Source organism: Artemia sp. Qi Xiang Cuo, chromosome 10 (genome assembly GCF_049724085.1).
Source record: "Artemia sp. Qi Xiang Cuo chromosome 10, ASM4972408v1, whole genome shotgun sequence".
Lineage (NCBI taxonomy): Eukaryota > Metazoa > Arthropoda > Branchiopoda > Anostraca > Artemiidae > Artemia > Artemia sp. Qi Xiang Cuo.
The window spans coordinates 30408667-30428540 of NC_142803.1; the positions used below are offsets into that span (position 1 = coordinate 30408667).

At 32.3% G+C, this 19874-nt stretch overlaps 1 protein-coding gene across 1 annotated transcript in view; it reads left to right on the forward strand.

Moving 5' to 3' along the window:
- Tat (Tyrosine aminotransferase) overlaps nucleotides 1-19874 on the forward strand; it is a 74467-nt gene that overhangs the window by 35508 nt on the left and 19085 nt on the right. Inside the window, exons 4-6 of the mRNA XM_089095347.1 lie at nucleotides 601-759; nucleotides 17905-18096; nucleotides 19403-19555. Coding sequence (XP_088951473.1) covers nucleotides 601-759; nucleotides 17905-18096; nucleotides 19403-19555 — 504 coding nt within the window. The remainder of the gene's footprint in view (nucleotides 1-600; nucleotides 760-17904; nucleotides 18097-19402; nucleotides 19556-19874) is intronic.

Consider the following 19874-nt stretch of genomic DNA (forward strand, 5'->3'; position numbering starts at 1 on the left):
TAAAATTACACTAGACGTTTTTATTTCCGTTCAAAAGAACACTCTTCGGATATTCTACGACCCTACTGTGTTTACGGGAAATAAGAAAAAAATACATCATTGTTACTGATAAAAAAAACTTGTTTTCTTTTCTTCTTCTTCTTTGACATTAGAAGGATGTGGGAAAGTTTAAACTTACCTCTAATTTACATCAGAAATAAAATTTACCCCCACATCCCTAGTGTGCAAATATATACCCTGAATTGGTATATATATAGGGGGGGGGTAAAATTCATTTTCGACAAAAATGATTATTATATTTGGAAACAGCATAAAAAAAGGCATCGAGTGGTATGTTTACTTTATTCGCAAGTCAATAATATGAATAACGAAAAATTTACCCTAAGCTGTATCTCACAGACAGAGAACCCGGTTTTGCTCAGATCAAGAACAACAGTGTGGTCACTATAACGTGTAAGTACCAAATAACTTATTAGTTAGTTCTGTCACAAAAGGGACTATGCTTTACTGGTACCTTTCGGTGATTGTTAAGAACTGGACAATAAATTGGGATCTTGGCCGCTAGCATAGCGTTGTCAGTGAAATTTATTTTCATTTTAGGACGTCATTCTCTGCAGTGGCTGTTCCTGTGCCTTGGACATAAGTATTTCTGTATTGGCCAATCCAGGGCAAAATGTGCTAGTTCCTAGACCCGGCTTTGGCCTCTATAAAACATTAGCTGAAGGAATTGGAATCAAGACAAAACCTTACAGGTTGCAAGTAAGCAGAAATTTAAATTGATTTGAATGTTACCTACTTCATTGCTCGCATTTGATTTCGTTTAAATTTGCTTTTTAACATTTAAAGTCGTCCATTGGTGAAATTTTTGTACTTACATTATTAAAGAAATATGGGGGAGGGGTCATGTCCATAATTTAAAATGGAAGTTTTAATTCATTACATAAAAAATTAATGCGGTAATAAGTTTACCGCAGATGATTTCTGGCTCTTCATTCTCGGTGCAAACAAAAAGCTCCTCCCACTTATTTGTGCACTTATGGATTAGTGTGTTTTCCTCAGTCAATGAGTATTGTTTAGAAAGTAAATTGTTCGAAATTGCGAAACCATAAAAACACTTGGTAAGCTATCCGAGTGGTTTGCTAGTTGCTCATCTCACAGGTATGGTCTAATTTTCATACAAATTATGAAAATCTATTATTTATATGCGATGGACTCAACTGATGGGCCTATGTAGGATTTTATAAAAAAGGGGGCGGGGGGTTGATGAAATTTGTGAAAATAAGAAATTTTTTTTTCTTCTAATAACTGGTGAAATAGATATGATGGTTTCAGGGGCGGATCTAGGATTTTTTAGGGGGGGGGCAAAAGAGGTTGATCCGATAAACATACGTTAGGAGCAAGTTTAATTAATGCAAACTTGCGTTAATTAGGTAAATTACACTACTTTAGACTACGTTAGGGGGTACCCCTCGCCCCCCCTCTGGATCCACAACTGGATGATTTATAAATTTTTTTCACGTCGTGATATTTATTTTCTCAGATTGTAGTTCCTGTGATACTTGAAAAGTCTAGTTACCTGTTTAGGTGGAGAGCCGAGATAAGACTAGTTTCGTTTTCAATCAATGTTTTCGTATGAAATGGGCAGACCATTCCTGAACTTTAAACAATAAACACCTGTTTGAAAATCTTTGCACTTTGTGAATTTATATAGCGATAAGGGTTCCTGATTGAGACCAATTTTAGGACTTGGGTTATAATTATTGGTTGCTGTGGTAAAAGTTGCCACAATAGCTCTTTCCAAGAAAATACCAAACGTCTGTTAAGAAGTGTTTTTCGTAAAATTCTTAGGGAGTTTTCAGAAAATTGAAGGACATCACACATTTTAGTGGCAGATCCACAATTTTACTGGGCTTTACGCTAGAAAAGCTCCTATTATAGAATATTCTTCCAGTTTGTTTACCAGAAAATAAATCAAATACATTTCTTATTGCTGAGTCTGTATAATCTTAGACCTTTTACGGCACAATTTCCAAAATATTTCTAAAACTATTTATATGCAGTGTTACAGCCATACCAATTATTCTCCTTTCCTTTTTTATTCTTTAATAATAATTTCTGGTCGTTTTGAGTTTGAGTTATTGTAGGCTTCTATTTCTACTGATCTTAAGTTTAATATGGCCTTTACTTTTCTTTAAAAAAACTTTCTTTTTCGTAAAGTTATCCTAGTATATATATATATATATATATATATATATATATATATATATATATATATATATATATATATATATATATATATATATATATATATATATATATATATATATATATATATATATATATATATATATATATATATATATCGGCGGGTACAAACAGCTCCTCTCACTTGATCTGCCATCAGTGGTCCAATTACCCTGAAACACGTATTTTGGCAGAAACTTTCTCAAAATGCCTTTGAAACCAACTTGAGACTTCGAAACCTATTTTTAATTCCTAAAAACACCTAATAATAACATTGCACTACTAATTACCGATTTTCATGTTTGTATTGGAATAATTTAATTTAAAATTAGTTTCTTCAAAATTAGTGTTTTTTTTATTTACAAACGGGTTACAATAAATAAATAAACAAACATCTCATTTAAAAAACACAATCCAATGCATTACTGCTTGCCGGACAAAACCTGAAAAAAAAAGAAAACACTTAAAAAAAATATATAATATTTTCTTTTATTATCTTTTATTTCCTCGGACCCTAATATAACCCAAAAATCCAGTTTTAGTAGACCTTTCATAGAGCTCTTGTCTTTTATCCATCGATTTAAGTAGCGCTTTCGATATCCATGGTTTCTTTGCAACATCATAACGTTTACGCTTTTGTTTGAACTCTAGACTTTCATATAACATCTGAATCAGTTTATCATACCATTTACCAAATTTATCATTAACACAATCAGTACCATCAAGGCATTCAAATGACTCATTCGTAAGTTTAGTCCTATATTTATATATAGCTTTCTTATCAATTATAGGCTGTTTAACTCCAGTCATACCACCTCCTTGACGACAACAACTAATAGCTGCACGGATCACAATAGCACAGTGATCGGAAACGTCATCGGTTCACTAACACTCGCGACAAGTCGCAGCTAACATTCAAAAAGACATTATCAATCACAGATGCAGAAGCTCCAGATATTCTAGTTGGGATATTAACAGAAGGGGAAAGACCATAACTATACATAAGATTAAAAAAAACTTCTTGCCTTCGAATTCACATCTTGCACATTATTCAAACCAATATTAAAATCACCACTTATAAAGCAAGGCACTCGCGAATCCGGTATTTTATCCAACATATTATCCATCAGGTCCAAAAACTCATCTACATTTCCTGAAGGGGGCCTATAAACAACAACAAGAAATAACTTGCGCCCAGACAATGAAACCTCTAACACCATTGATTCAAAAATCATTTCTCGATATACAGCAATATCCGGCCTTGGCTTAACATTATATCCATTTTTCACATAAATTGCAAGACCACCATGCTGTCTTTCCACTCGATTCCGAAGAAACAACCTATAGCCTGGTATATCCAATAATGAAGAGTTATGGTCTTTCAGCCAAGTTTCTGTCAAAGCCACTACATCAGGTTCCAGCCTAGATGAAACTTCATTAATATAATTAAACGAACTATTTAAACCACGACAATTCATACCATACATTTTCAGCTCCTGCATAACTTTCCATTCATTCAATTCATTCAGGCACACAGATTTAGAATCAGCACACTCGACATTCATTCCACCCTCAACCTAGTCTTCATTCATGATACCCTCACTCATCTTTGAAAAATCAACACGACTCTCAAGTTCCCCCAATCTATTCAAATTTATCTCAACCATTATCAAACACCAAAGACGGGCAAGAGAATGAAGCGAGAGAAACTAAACCATTTAACTTACCCCAAATTTTCATTATACCATCAAGGTCCGAGGAAATAATGCGGTCCCACTTTTGGGAGGACCACTTTGAGAATCTGCTCAACTCAGATCCACCAGACCAGACGGACCATGAGCTAGCAGCTGCTGTGGCTAATACCATACCTGCTCCTGATGGTCCTGAATTTACAGCGGAGGAGATAAAAGCTGCCACCCGCAAGCTAAACAATAACAAAGCGCCAGGAATATGCGGCCTAACATCGGAATTCCTTAAAAATGGGGGTCCAGCCATGATCCTCAGGCTACAAATGCTGTTTAACCTTGTGTGGCACTCTGAAAAAATCCTCTCAGACTGGAAGAAGGGCCTACCCGTACCAATCTACAAGAGGAAGGTGAGCAAAGCAGAATGTATCAATTATCGTGGCATAACTTTACTCTCAGTTCCTGGAAAGCTCTTCGCTATGCTACTTCTCAAACGGGCAACAAGATACCTCCATGCCCAGCGTCGCCCCCAGCAAGCTGGCTTCATGCCAGGCAGGTCCACCACCGAGCAAATCCATACGATTAGACAGCTAGTAGAGAAAACTCTTGAATATAAGAGGAAGGCGTACATTGCCTTTGTCAATTTTCGATCTGCCTTCGACACTGTTGATAGGCAGTCACTATGGCTAATCCTCCAGTCTGCTGGCGTACCCACGAAAATCGTCCGTCTCCTCAAAGAGCTGTATAATAACACTGAAAGTGCGGTGATCGTAAATGGACGGCCTTCTGGATATTTCAAAATTAAAAATGGTATCCAGCAAGGATGTGCCGCTGCACCTGAGCTCTTTAACTGTGTAATAGACCTCATCCTGAATAAAACACAGCAGGTGCAGCTGTTTGGCATAGGCTTTGCTGGAAGAGTTCTTTCAAACGTCGACTTTGCCGATGACGTGCCGCTAATATGCGAAAACATTAGTGACCTCAAAACTACACTGGAAACACTGGCCTCTGCCGCTGAGAAATTCGGTCTGAAAATAAATTGGTCAAAGACCAAGATAATGCCCGTTGAGAAAACGCCGTCCAACCCCCTGTCATCTGTGGAAATTTGTGGCCAGACTGTAGAGGTAGTCAAGCAGTTTACCTACCTTGGTTCAATTGTCTGCTCAAACGGAAGCCTAGATGCCGAAATATCAGCAAGAGCGGCAAAAGCAAACTCTGTCTTCGGTCGCCTTCTAAAAACAGTCTTCCATAAACCCCAGATCAGCCGTCTCACAAAAGCACGAATGTATTCTCCGTCGGTTGCCAGCGTTATGCTCTATTCTGCTGAGACTTGGTCGCTGACTCAGACACAGACGCTGAAGGTAGATGCCACCCAGACGAAACACCTCCGAAAAATCGAACGCTCCCGATGGCCCGACAGAGTACGAAATTCGGAAATCCTCAGGTCCTTCCAACTCCCACCCCTGTCCGAGCAGCTTGAGTCTCGCTCGCTGCGTTGGTATGGTCATCTGCTCTGTCTGCCTGCCCAAACACCCGTCCGGCTCATCTTCGATTTCGACCCAGCTGCAAACGGCTGGAGGCGTCTTAGGGGAAGACCACGCACCAGATGGGCGGACGTCATCCGTGATAGGCTCGCCTCCAGAAACATCAACCTGGCTGAAGTGACAACCCTCGCCCTGAACCGACCACTCTGGAGAAGACTGACGGCGCTGACGACTGGTTCCCTCTACGCTGGCGACGCTGCCGAGCAAGAGCTTTAAGTAAAAAAAAAGTAAGTATAACCAGGCACCAAAAACACAAAAACCTGAAACAAACAAAAAACAAAATTAAATAAAACAAAAACTAATGAACGGTAATAGCCTTATAAAAGGCCACATCCAAATCACTCTAAACTCATATAGCTAAGGGCTACTAGCCAAATATACATAACTGCATCATACACAAGAAAAAAATATATATAACATTACTTAACAAAACATTTCTCTTTTTACCATACATATCTCTTCCAAAAAAAGAACCATCTTACATAAATAAATATACAAAAAAAAGATAAAAAGAGAGAAAAAAACAACATCAACATGCAGATTTCATAGCTTCATACCATCCCATTTTTTTAACTTCCCCGTTTTCACGAATACACAATACCGGAAGAACCACCGGAGGCACCCAACATTGGATCCCCCTTCCTTGTAAAATCTTCCTTTTCTCAAGCAGTTCCCTCCTAATCAATCTAACTTCCTTGCTTACGTCATCACTCACAAAAACGGGTTTGCTAAAACCTAAGTCTTTTCCTTTCGGTTTCTTCGCATTACTCATAATAGCAAATCGACCTTGATATTCCGCAGTTTTAATCTTTACGAAATTATCCGCAACATTAACAACAGAAAAAGATGGAATATCCGAAGCAGGAATCCCGAGCCCATCAACTAGAACACGTTTGACAGTGCTTTCAGTATCTGCACTCGGTCCATGCTTAACATTCCTAAACAGAACATTATTCTTCGTACCCGTATTTTGAACAAACATCGACTGGTTCTTTAACAGGGCAACTTGAGTACAAAGTTCATTTATTATTACCTCTTGCGCATGCGTCTTATCAGTAAGTTTACCCACTTCATCATTAGTTTTGCTTGCATTAGCTTCAATAACCGCACACCGCGAACCAAGGTGATCGACTAATTTTTTTTTATAATATCCATATCAGATTCTACGGTTTTCAGTGAGCACTTAATATCTGAAACATCTTTTTGTAATGTTTGTAACATTTCTAAAATCATGGAAATGCTACCAGCATTTGTCCTTTCGCATTCTCGCACAAGACTAAAATCAAAAGTTGAGTCCATTCCTGAGACTTCGTCACAAGGCCTTGTCTGGCCTGTCTTTACTGGAGTAGATTTGTAAATTTCTCCAGCTTCTTTGGATACATTTTGATCATCCTGTTTCAACTTCTTCTTGTCATTATTTCCTTTATTCTTCTTCTTATTCCCCATTCTCGGCTAATAAAAAAAAAAAAAAAAAAATCTGGCGCCTACCGAAATCGGAACCTTTTTTTACCCACGCGATTCTAGCGTGCTATACATCAGCCGTTAAGAGGCACGGCAAACACCAATCCTCCATGATCAGCTACGATCGTCCAAAAATCCACACATTTACTCCTGCATCAACCAGCTACGAAATTATCTGCATGACATCATTTATTCTACAATGCAATTTGGCCAGCACTAGTCCCTACACAAATGTTAACACAATGAATGCATGATCGCAATTTTTATGCTTACACCTGAACTGTCCACTGTAATTTATTCAAACTTAATCCGGCTTAAAAACAAAACAGATGTTTGCAGGTTAGATGCCAAACAAGAATTGAACCTATGAACCCTAGAACTGTTACAACGTTGAAGCCATGTTTTGCGTTCAAGAGAGATCTGACTTGTCTACCCGTGAAAAGATCTACTGTCGCTTATGTTTATAGGTTCTCTGGAGCACTCGCAACTCGGTCCGGATTTTTATAATAGGTGCGACAGGGAAAGATCATACTGCGAATTATATAAACTGTGGTAAATATAAACAGTAGCAAAAATTTGGTTTAGAAATGGGAGACAAAACAGTGCGCGCAATGTGTTATTCACTTAGCTCTAACTCTTACTAACAAAAATATAGCTAAGGTTATACTAAAAATGCAGCCAAAATTAGCACGTCTTGGCAAAGGTAGTAAACTTCTTGAAGTTCCTAATACCATGAGAGATCGGGGTATAACTAACGATAAAGGTAACTGCCGTTTTTGGCAGCGTCTCCACAGTGGAAGCAAAACAGGTAAGAAGCAAAAGGTACTACTGTCAAACATTCACAATGCTGTTTGCACCCATATCCCTATATGGTAAAAGTCAATCCTGTACGGTAAAACGCAAGGTATAATGCAGAAAATAGTACTGATTGTATCAGATTAAATGATGTTTAAAAAAATATCATAGTTGTTATAACATAAGCTAAAAAGTATGTCACAGCTTTTTGTATTTAAGAGTTTGTCATATTTTATTTCTATCAGGTAATCGCGATAGAATTTATCAATTTCGATGGTATTGACGATTATGGTATGAGGTGAACTTGTTTTCCCATAGAATAACGGCTAAGAGAAAACAATAAGATCTGAATGTCACTTTTTCAATACGACACACCAAAACTATTTGACCATTACTGCTTGGAGGGGGAGGGATTGTGTGACACTGTTTAAACAAAAATACTTTTTTTAAAGAGAAAAAATAACTTGACTAAAATTTTTATCTTGAAAGCTTTTTCTTTTACGTATGCTTACAGATATTTACTCGTATTTTTACCCCCATGACCTTGGAACCTAAGGCCGTCCAAGCCGAGGGAATTGGTGCGCTGGATATGGGATTGTTTGTCCGAGAGGGCGAGGGTTCGAATCTCAGTGCATTAAATTATTTTGTTTGAGACGGGGTCAGTGGCGTGACTCTGTAAGCTCAGCCAGAGTCGACCAGCTCTAAATGGGTACCTGAAGAAACTTGGGGCAGGAGTAGAAATGCATATTTACATACGAAGCTTACAAGTGACCTACTTTCGAGGGTGACACAACCCGCTCAGTGAATACAACCAGGACAAGATCATTGACCTCCAATGAGCTAGAATACAACCAGTACAAGTTGACAGTTGTCAACCACCGGTTAGAAATACTGGGATAACAAGGTGACATCATCAGATAAGGAAATTTCACAGCTGTCAATCACCAGTAATTAAATATTATTAATAAAATCAGATGTATTTTAAACATGGATATTCTTATTTCTGAAAATTAAAACCCAACTTTATTAGAAAATCAAATATTATTAATAAAACCAGACATACACCTACGAAAGGTTAGAAAATCTAGCTCAGAAAAGTCACAAATAGCAAACTAGACATCCCAAGTCATGAGTTTCATGCAACACACATCTACGAAAGGTTAAGAAACCTATTTCTGAAAATTAAAATCCTAACTTTATCAAAAATCCCATATTATTGATAAAACCAGACATACACATACGAAAGGTTAGGAAATCTAGGTCAGAAAAGTCCAAAATAGCAAAATAGACATCCCAAGTCATGAGTTTCATGCGACACACATCTACGAAAGGTTAATAAACCTAGCTAAAAAAATGTTATTAATAAAATCAGATGTATTTTAAACTGGGATGTTTATGTTTCTGAAAACTAAAACCCAAGTTTATTAAAAAAATATGCAAAAATGCGCCCAATTATTAAAAGAAATAAAATATTATTAATAAAATCAGATGTATTTTAAACATGGACGTTCTTATTTCTGAAAATTAAAACCCAACTTTATTCGAAAATCAAATATTATTAATAAAACCAGACATATACCTACGAAAAGTTAGGATATCTAGCTCAGAAAAGTCCAAATTAGCAAACTAGACATCCCAAATCATGACTTTCATGCTACACACATCTACAAAAGGTTAAGAAACCTAGCTAAGAAAATGTTACTAATAAAATCAGATGTATTTTAAACTGGGATGTTCATATTTCTGAAAACTAAAACCCAACTTTATTAAAAAAATATGCAAAATTGTACCCAATTATTAAAAGAAATTGAATATTATTAATAGAATCAGATGTATTTTAAACATGAATATTCTTATTTCTGAAAATTAAAACCCATCTTTATTAGAATATCAAATATTATTAATAAAACCAGACACACACCTACGAAAGTTTAGTCAATCTAGGTCAGAAAAGTCAAAAGTAGCAAACTAACCATCCCATATCATGAGTTTGATGAAACACACATCTACGAATGGTTAATAAACCTAGGTAAGAAAATTTTATTAATAAAATCAGATGTATTTTAAACTGGGATGTTCATATTTCTGAAAACTAAAACCCAACTTTATTAAAAAAAATATGCAAAAATGTACCCAATTATTAAAGGAAATCAAATATTATTAATAAAATCAGATAAATTTTAAACATGGATGTTCTTATTTCTGAAAATTAAAACCTAACTTGATTAGAAAATCAAATATTATTAATAAAACCAGACATACACCTACGAAAGGTTAGGAAATCTAGGTCAGAAAAGTCCAAAATAGCAAAATAGACATCCCAGGTCATGAGTTTCATGCGACACACATCTACTAAAGGTTAATAAACCTAGCTAAAAAAATGTTATTAATAAATTCAGATGTATTTTAAACTAGGATGTTTATATTTCTGAAAACTAAAACCCAAGTTTATTAAAAAAAATATGCAAAATGTGCCCAATTATTAAAGGAAATTAAATATTACTAATAAAATCAGGTTTATTTTAAACATGGATGCTCTTATTTCTGAAAATTAAAACGCAACTTGATTAGAAAATCAAATATTATTAATAAAACCAGACACACGCCTACGAAAGGTTATGAAATCTAGCTCAGAAAGGTCCAAAAGAGCAAACTATACATCCCAAATAATGAGTTTCATTCGACACACATTTACGAAAGGTTAAGAAACCTAGCTAAGAAAATGTTATTAATAAAATCAGATGTATTTTAAACAGGGATGTCATATATCTGAAAACTAAAACCCAACTTTATTTTTAAAAAATATGCAAAAATGTACCCAATTATTAAAAGGAAATCAAATATTATTAATAAAATCAGATTATTTTAAACATGGATGTTCTTATTTCTGAAAATTAAAACCCAACTTTGTTAGAATATCAAATATTATTAATAAAACCGGACATACACCTACGAAAGGTTAGGAAATCTAGCTCAGAAAAGTCCAAAATAGTAAACTAGACATCCAAATTCATGAGTTTCATGCAACATACATCTATGGAAGGTTAAGAAACCTAGCTAAGAAAATATTATTAATAAAATCAGATGTATTTTAAAATTGGGTGTTCATATTTCTGAAAAGTAAAACCCGACTCTATTAAAAAAAATTATGCAAAAATGTATCCAATTATTAAAGGAAATCAAATATTATTAATAAAATCAGATAAATTTTAAACATTGATGTTCTTATTTCTGAAAATTAAAACCTAACTTGATTAGAAAATCAAATATTATTAATAAATCCAGACATACATCTACGAAAGGTTATGAAATCTAGCTCAGAAAGGTCCAAAAGAGCAAACTATACATCCCAAATAATGAGTTTCATTCGACACACATCTACGAAAGGTTAAATCTATACATCCCAAATCATGAGTTTCATGCGACACACATCTACGAAAGGTTAAGAAATCTAGTTAAGAAAATATTACTAATAAAATCAGATGTATTTTAAACTGGGATGTTCATATTTCTGAAAACTAAAACCCAACTTTATTCAAAAAATATTCAAAAATGTACCCAATTATTAAAGGGAAATCAAATATTATTAATAAAATCAGATGTATTTTAAACATGGATGTTCTTATTTCTGAAAATTAAAACCCAACTTTATTAGAAAATCAAATATTATTAATAAAACCACTCATACACCTACGAAAGGTTAAGAAACTTAGCTCAGGATAGTCCAAAATAGCAAACTAGACATCCCAAGTCATGAGTTTCATGCAACACACATCTACGAAAGGTTAAGAAACCTAGCTAAGAAAATGTTATTAATAAAATCAGATGTATTTTAAACTGGGTTGTTCATATTTCTGACAACTAAAACCCAACTTTATTTAAAATAAATACTCAATTATTAAAATAAATCAAATATTATTAATAAAACCAGATGTATTTTAAACAAGGATGTTCTTATTTCTGAAAATTAAAACCCAACTTCATTAGAAAAGCAAATATTATTAATAAAACCAGACATACACCTACGAAAGGTTAGGAAATCTAGCAAAAAAAAAAATCAAAAATAGCAAACTAGACATTCCAAAATCACGAGTTTCATGCAACACACATCTACGAAAGGTTAAGAAACCTAGCTGAGAAAATGTTATTAATAAAATCAGATATAATTTAAACTGGAATGTTAATATTTCTGAAAATTAAAACCCAACTTTATTAAAAAATAAGCAAAAATATACTCAATTATTAAAGGAAATCAAATATTATTAAAAAAAAATCAGATGAATTTTAAACATGGATGTTCATATTTCTGAAAATTAAAACCTAATTTGATTAGAAAATCAAATATTATTAATAAAACCAGACATACACCTACGAGGTGTTTACACCTAAGGTTACAATCTAAGGTTACAATCATACACCTAAGGTTAGGAAATCTAGCTCAGAAAAGTATTTTAAATTGGGATTTTCATATTTGTGAAAACTAAAACCCAACTTTATTAAAAAATATGTAAAAATGTACCCAATTATAAAAAAAAAATAAATATTATTAATAAAATCAGATACTTTTTAAACATGGTCGTTCGGATTTCTGAAAACTCTAACGCAACTTTATTAGAAAATCAAATATCATTAATAAAACCAGATATAAACCTACGAAAGGTTAGAATATCTAGCTCATAAAAGTCCTAAATAGCAAACTAGACATCCCAAATCATGACTTTCATGCAACATATATTTACGAAAGGTTAAGAAACCTAGCTAAGAAAATGTTACTAATAAAATCAGATGTATTTTAAACTGGGATGTCATATATCTGAAAACTAAAACCCAACTTTATTTTTAAAAAAATATGCAAAATTGTACCCAATTATTAAAAGAAATTGAATATTATTAATAGAATCAGATGTATTTTAAACATGGATATTCTTATTTCTGAAAATTAAAACCCATCTTTATTAGAAAATCAAAACTTATTAATAAAACCAGACATACACCTACGAAAGGTTAGGAAATCTAGCTCAGAAAAGTCCAAAATAGCAAACTAGACATCCCAAATCATGAGTTTCATGCAACACACATCTACGGAAGGTTAAGAAACCTAGGTAAGAGAATTTTATTAATAAAATCAGATGTATTTTAAACTGGGATGTTCATATTTCTGAAAATTAAAACCCAACTTTATTAAAAAATTATGCAAAAATGTATCCAATTATTAAAGGAAATCAAATATTATTAATAAAATCAGATAAATTTTAAACATGGATGTTCTTATTTCTGAAAATTAAAACCTAACATAATTAAAAAAAATCAAATATTATTAATAAAACCAGACATACACATACGAAAGGTTAGGAAATCTAGGTCAGAAAAGTCCAAAATAGCAAAATAGACATCCCAGGTCATGAGTTTCATGCAACACACATCCACGAGAAGTTAAAACACCTAGCTGTGAAAATCCCATTTTTAAAATCAGGTGTATTTTTACCTGGGATGCTTATATTTTTTAAAACCAAAACCAACTTTATTAAAAAAATATGAAAAAATGCGCCCAATTACTAAAAGAAAACACACATTATCTATAAAATCAGATGTATTTTAAACATGGATGTTCTTATTTCCGAAAACTAAAACCTAACTTGATTAGAAAATCAAATATTATTAATAAATCCAGACATACACCTACGAAAGGTTATGAAATCTAGCTCAGAAAGGTCCAAAAGAGCAAACTATACATCCCAAATCATGAGTTTCATTCGACACACATCTACGAAAGGTTAAGAAAATTAGCTAAGAAAATATTATTAATAAAATTAGATGTATTTTAAAGTGGGATGCTCATATTGCTGAAAACTAAAACTCGACTTTATTTTAAAAAATAATGCAAAAATGTACCCAATTAGTAAAAGGAAATCAAATATTATCAATAAACTAATATGTATTTTAAACATGGATGTTCTCATTTCCGGAAATTAAAACGCATGTTTATCGGAAAATCAAATGTTATTAACATAACCAGACATAGACCTGCGGATGGTTCGGAAATCAAGCTAAGAAAAATCTAAAATTACAAACTATATATCCCAAATTATGCTTTCCATGCAAAGTCTATACTTGAATAGTTAACAAACCCAGCTAGGAAATTATTATTAGTAAAATCAAATTTATTTTAAAGTCGGATGTTCATATTTCTGAAAACTAAAACCCAACTTTATTCAAAAAATATGCAAAAATGTACCCAATTATTAAAGGGAAATCAAATATTATTAATAAAATCAGATAAATTTTAAACATGGATGTTCTTATTTCTGAAAATTAAAACCAAACATTGATTAGAAAATCAAATATTATTATTAAAACCAGACATACACATACGAAAGGTTAGGAAATCTAGGTCAGAAAAGTCCAAAATAGCAAAATAGACATCCCAAGTCATGAGTTTCATGTGACACACATCTACGAGAGGTTAAGAAACTTAGTAAATAATATGTAATTTATAAAATCATGAGCATTTTAAACTGGGATGTTTATATTTCTGAAAACTATAACCAACTTTATTAAAAAAATATGCAAAAATGCACCCAACTGCTAAAAGAAAACAAATATGATCATTAAAATCAGATGTATTTTAAACATGGATGTTCTTATTTCTGAAAATTAAAACGTAACTTGATTAGAAAATCAAATATTATTAATAAATCCAGACATACACCTACGAAAGGCTATGAAATCTAGCTCAGAAAGGTCCAAAGAGCAAACTATACATCCCAAATAATGAGTTTCATTCGACACACAACTACAAAAGGTTAAGAAACCTAGCTAAGAAAATGTTATTAATAAAATCAGATGTATATTAAACAGGGATGTCATATTTCTGAAAACTAAAACCCAACTTTATTTTTAAAAAATATGCAAAAATGTACCCAATTATTAAAAGGAAATCAAATACTATTAATAAAATCAGATTATTTTAAACATGCATGATCTTATTTCTGAAAATTAAAACCCAACTTTGTTAGAATATCAAATATTATTAATAAAAGGGGACATACACCTACGAAAGGTTTAGAAATTTAGCTCAGAAAAGTCCAAAATAGCAAACTAGACATCCAAAATCATGAGTTTCATGCAACATACATCTATGGAAGGTTAAGAAACCTAGCTAAGAAAATATTATTAATAAAGTCAGATGTATTTTAAAATTGGGTGTTCATATTTCTGAAAAGTAAAACCCGACTCTATTAAAAAAAATTATGCAAAAATGTATTCAATTATTAAAGGAAATCAAATATTATTAATAAAATTAGATAAATTTTAAACATGGATGTTCTTATTTCTGAAAATTAAAACCTAACTTGATTAGAAAATCAAATATTATTAATAAATCCAGACATACACCTACGAAAGGTTATGAAATCTAGCTCAGAAAAGTCTAAAGTAGCAATCTGTACATCCCAAATCATGAGTTTCATGCAACACACATCTACGTAAGGTTAAGAAACCTAGCTAAGAAATTTTTATTAATAAAACCAGATGTATTTTAAACTGGGATGTTCATATTTCTGAAAACTAAAACCCAACTTTATTCAAAAAAATAAACAAAAATGTACCCAATTATTAAAAGGAAATCAAATATTATTAATAAAATCATATGTATTTTAAACATGGATGATCTTATTTCTGAAAATTAGAACCCAACTTTATTAGAAAATCAAATATTATTAATAAAACAAGACATACACCTACGAAAGGTTAGAAATCCTAGCTCAGGAAAGTCCAAAATAGCAAACTAGACATCCCAAGTCAAGAGTTTCATGCAACACATATCTACGAAAGGTTAAGAAACCTAGCTAAGAAAATGTTATAAATAAAATCTGATGTATTTTAAACTGGGATGTTCATATTTCTGAAAACTAAAATCCAACTTTATTTACAAAAATACCCAATTATTAAAAGAAATCAAATATTATTAATAAAACCAGATGTATTTTAAACAAGGATGTTCTTATTTCTGAAAATTAAAACCCAACTTGATTAGAAAAGCAAATATTATTAATAAAACCAGACATACACCTACGAAAAGTTAGGAAATCTAGCTAAAAAAATCCAAAATAGCAAACTAGACATTCCAAAATCACGAGTTTCATGCAACACACATCTACGAAAGGTTAAGAAACCTAGCTGAGAAAATGTTATTAATAAAATCAGATATAATTTTAACTGGAATGTTCATATTTCTGAAAATTAAAACCCAACTTTATTAAAAAAATAAGCAAAAATGTACTCAATTATTAAAGGAAATCAAATATTATTTAAAAAATCAGATAAATTTTAAACATGGATGTTCATATTTCTGAAAATTAAAACCTAACTTGATTATAAAATCAAATATTATTAATAAAACCAGACATACACCTACGAGGTGTATACACCTAATGTTACAATCTAAGGTTACAATCATACACCTAAGGTTAGGAAATCTAGCTCAGAAAAGTCCAAAATAGCAAAATAGACATCCCAAGTCATGAGTTTCAGGTAACACACATCCACGAAAGGTTAAGAAACCTAGCCAAGAAAATGTTATTAGTAAAATCAGATGTATTTTAAACTGGGATATTCATATTTCTGCTAACTAAAGCCTAAATTTAGTAAAAAAAGCATGCAAAAATGTATCCAATTATTGAAAGGAAATCAAATATTATGAATAAAATCAGATGTATTTTAAACATGGATGTTCTTATTTCTGAAAATTAAAACCCAACTTTATTAGAAAATCAAATATTATTAATAAAACTAGACATACAACTACAAAAGCTTAAGAAACCAAGCTAAGAAAATGTCATTAATAAAATCAGACATACACCCATGAAAGGTTAAAAAACGTAGCTAAGAAAATGCTATTAATAAAATCAGATGTATTTTAAACTGGGATGTTCATATTTCTGAAAACTAAAAACCCAACTTTATTTAAAAAAATATGCCAAAATGTACCCAATTATTAAAAGAAATTAAATTAATGTCCTTGGTAAAAGCCTGGAGGAGATTTAATGTTCTTGGTAAAAGCCTGGGAAGGAGATTAAATGTCCTTGGTAAATTCCTTGGAAGGAGATTTAATTTCCTTGGTAAAAGCCTGGACGAGATTTAATGTCCTTGGTAAAAGCCTGGACAAGATTTAATGTCCTTGGTAAAAGTCTGGACGAGAATTAATGTCCTTCGTAAAATCCTCAAATTATATCTTGGATAGGTCCGGGTATGATTTGTAAAACAGCCAGAAGTATTTAAAAATGGAGAGTAATTATATTTATTTTAAGTTTTAAACTTGTTCCCTGCTTTAGCTGAAAAAACCTTTTCTGTTTGTTAATTTTTGTGTCTCAATCACGCAAAAAAAAAGTATTAAAAAAATGGGGTGGGAGGGGCCCAAAAATTTGGGGGGAGGGGGCCCCCTTGGAGGTTGGGGTAGGGTATCTTACAACACTATTCAAATGCTACTTGTTTATTATACAAAACACAGTCGAAAACCGCCCAGATAAAAATTAATATGTATCTCTTAATAGAGTTAGCATTACCTGAAATGCCTTACCTTTTTCGTTTCTACTTCTTCCAAATTTATCTTATCTCATGGAGAAATTGTGTCAATCAGATATCTTGTCTCGTCTGTATTTCCAACTCTCTGATAAGAATGTTCCAATGTTGAAATTTCCTTATCTGATGATGTCACCTTGTTATCCCAATATTTCTAACCGGTGATTGACAGCTGTGAAATTTCCTTATATGATGATGTTACCTTGTTATCCCAATATTTCTAACCGGTGATCGATTGGCTGTCAACTTGTACTGGTTGTATTCTAACTCATTGGAGGTCAATGATCTTGTCCTGGTTGTATTCACTGAGCGGGTTGTGTCACCCTCGAAAGTAGCTCACTTGTAAGCTTCGTATGTTAATATGCATTTCTACTGGCAGGTAAACAGGAAGGGTTTGCAAAAGCACAGGATGGTTGACCCCCAAATCCCCATTGCACCTCCTGGCTGAAGGGCCAAGAAACGGAGATCAGCACCATCGGTAGGGCCTGTAAAGTCCAATGCCGTATTCTTTACCTTTTACCTTACCTGACCTTGGAGGTACATATTTTTATATATAAACATATTACACCCCGAATTTAAGCCAGTTTGTTTTTCAGCCTGAGAATAACTGGGAAATTGACTTGATTGACTTAGAACTGGCCATTGATGAACAAACAGCAGCCATTATAGTCAATAATCCTTCAAACCCCTGTGGCTCTGTTTTCTCCAAAACACATTTAGAGAGAATTTTACAACTGGCCGAAAAACACTGTGTTCCAATAATAGCTGATGAAATCTACGAACATTTTGTGAGTATTATTTCTGAGTATGTGAGTATAGTGTGAGTATCTTGAGTCAGTTTTAACAAGATTTTATTGGATTTTTTTTCATGATTTTGGTTCCAATTTTTTTAAATTGCAATAAGTTTTGAGCCATCTACAAGCCCGTATCCACGGGGGGGGGGGGCATTTTTGATCCCCCTCCCTGGAATTTTGTCAGACTCGTAAAATCGTAACAAAAATGCACAAAAACAAATTTTTTATGCGTTTTTAAAGTTTTTTGTAATCCCCCTCCCGACAAAGAATCGTTTCCCCCCCCGAACAAAATCTTGGATACGCCTTTGGCCATCTGACCTGATTAACCGTTCCAAAATCCGAAGGCAAAAAAAAATACAACAAAAATAACTGCGATTAATTTAGTAATAATTCGCATAAAAAAGTATTAAAAATTAATAATTTTGACAAATTTGATATATATATATATATATATATATATATATATATATATATATATATATATATATATATATATATATATATATTTATATATATATATATATATATATATATATATATATATATATATATATATATATATATATATATATATATATATATATATATATATATATATATATATATATATATATATATATATATATATATATATATATATATATATATATATATATATATATATATATATATATATATATATATATATATATATATATATATATATATATATATATATATATATGTATAGTTTGTTTTAAGTTTATAATACATTTTTATAAAATAATAAAAAAAATGGTTTAAAAAATACTAATTAATTCTGAATTTGTAATAAGTATGCTAGAAACATTATTTTCTTTTTACATTGATTTTCATGGAATATGAATAAAATGTAATAGATGACTAGAATCCAGACCTTCCTACTAGATAACTAGAATCCAAAAGAAAGATCTAAATGCCGGTAAGTCTGTATTTTGAATTAATCTTGAACGCATTTTAAAGATTATTTTCAAAGTTAGCCAATGTTTTTTTCAAGTATTATTCCATGAAGCATACTTTTCAGAATTTTAGGTGAGCGATAGATGGTTTAAGTTGACTTAAACTGCCCTGTAAATTGCCTTTTTAGTCAATCTTAAAAACCAAGTCAAACGAGTTTTCCGCCTTTTATCTTTTTCAAATCATAAGTTATTTTTATACTAAAAACAAAACACATTTTTTTTAATGTTCGTGGAGTTTAGACTCACCGAATCTATCATGCCTACATGCTTATCAGTAAATATTATTTGGAATATTGCTTTATAATTTGTAATGAAAATTTTAGGTTTTTCCTGGCCAAACATATTATCCATTGGCATCCTTATCAGAAAAAGTCCCAATACTTTCATGTAGTGGGTTGACTAAGCGGTTTCTTGTGCCTGGATGGCGGATGGGATGGATTGTAATCAATGACAGGCAAAACATCTTTACACCAGAGGTAAGTAAAGGACTGGATGTGTCTTATACAGGCCAGTGTAGCCTACAGCTGTATTGGTACGTCACATCGATTTATTGGAAGGATGGGGGATTTTGAAAAATATGGAACTGGTAAATTATACCAGATCTATAGGAAATTATTGGAAAAAAAGTTTGACTGTTCAGACGGAGAAAGGTAAGGAGCTGAGGCCTTTCCCCCTAAGTATCCGACTACTATCTGGGTTAATTTTAAAATACTTAAAAATTGATATCAAAATATATCAAGGAATTCTTAGGGAGATGGGGTTAATGCATAAGAAAATTGAAGAGCAAAGCTTGGA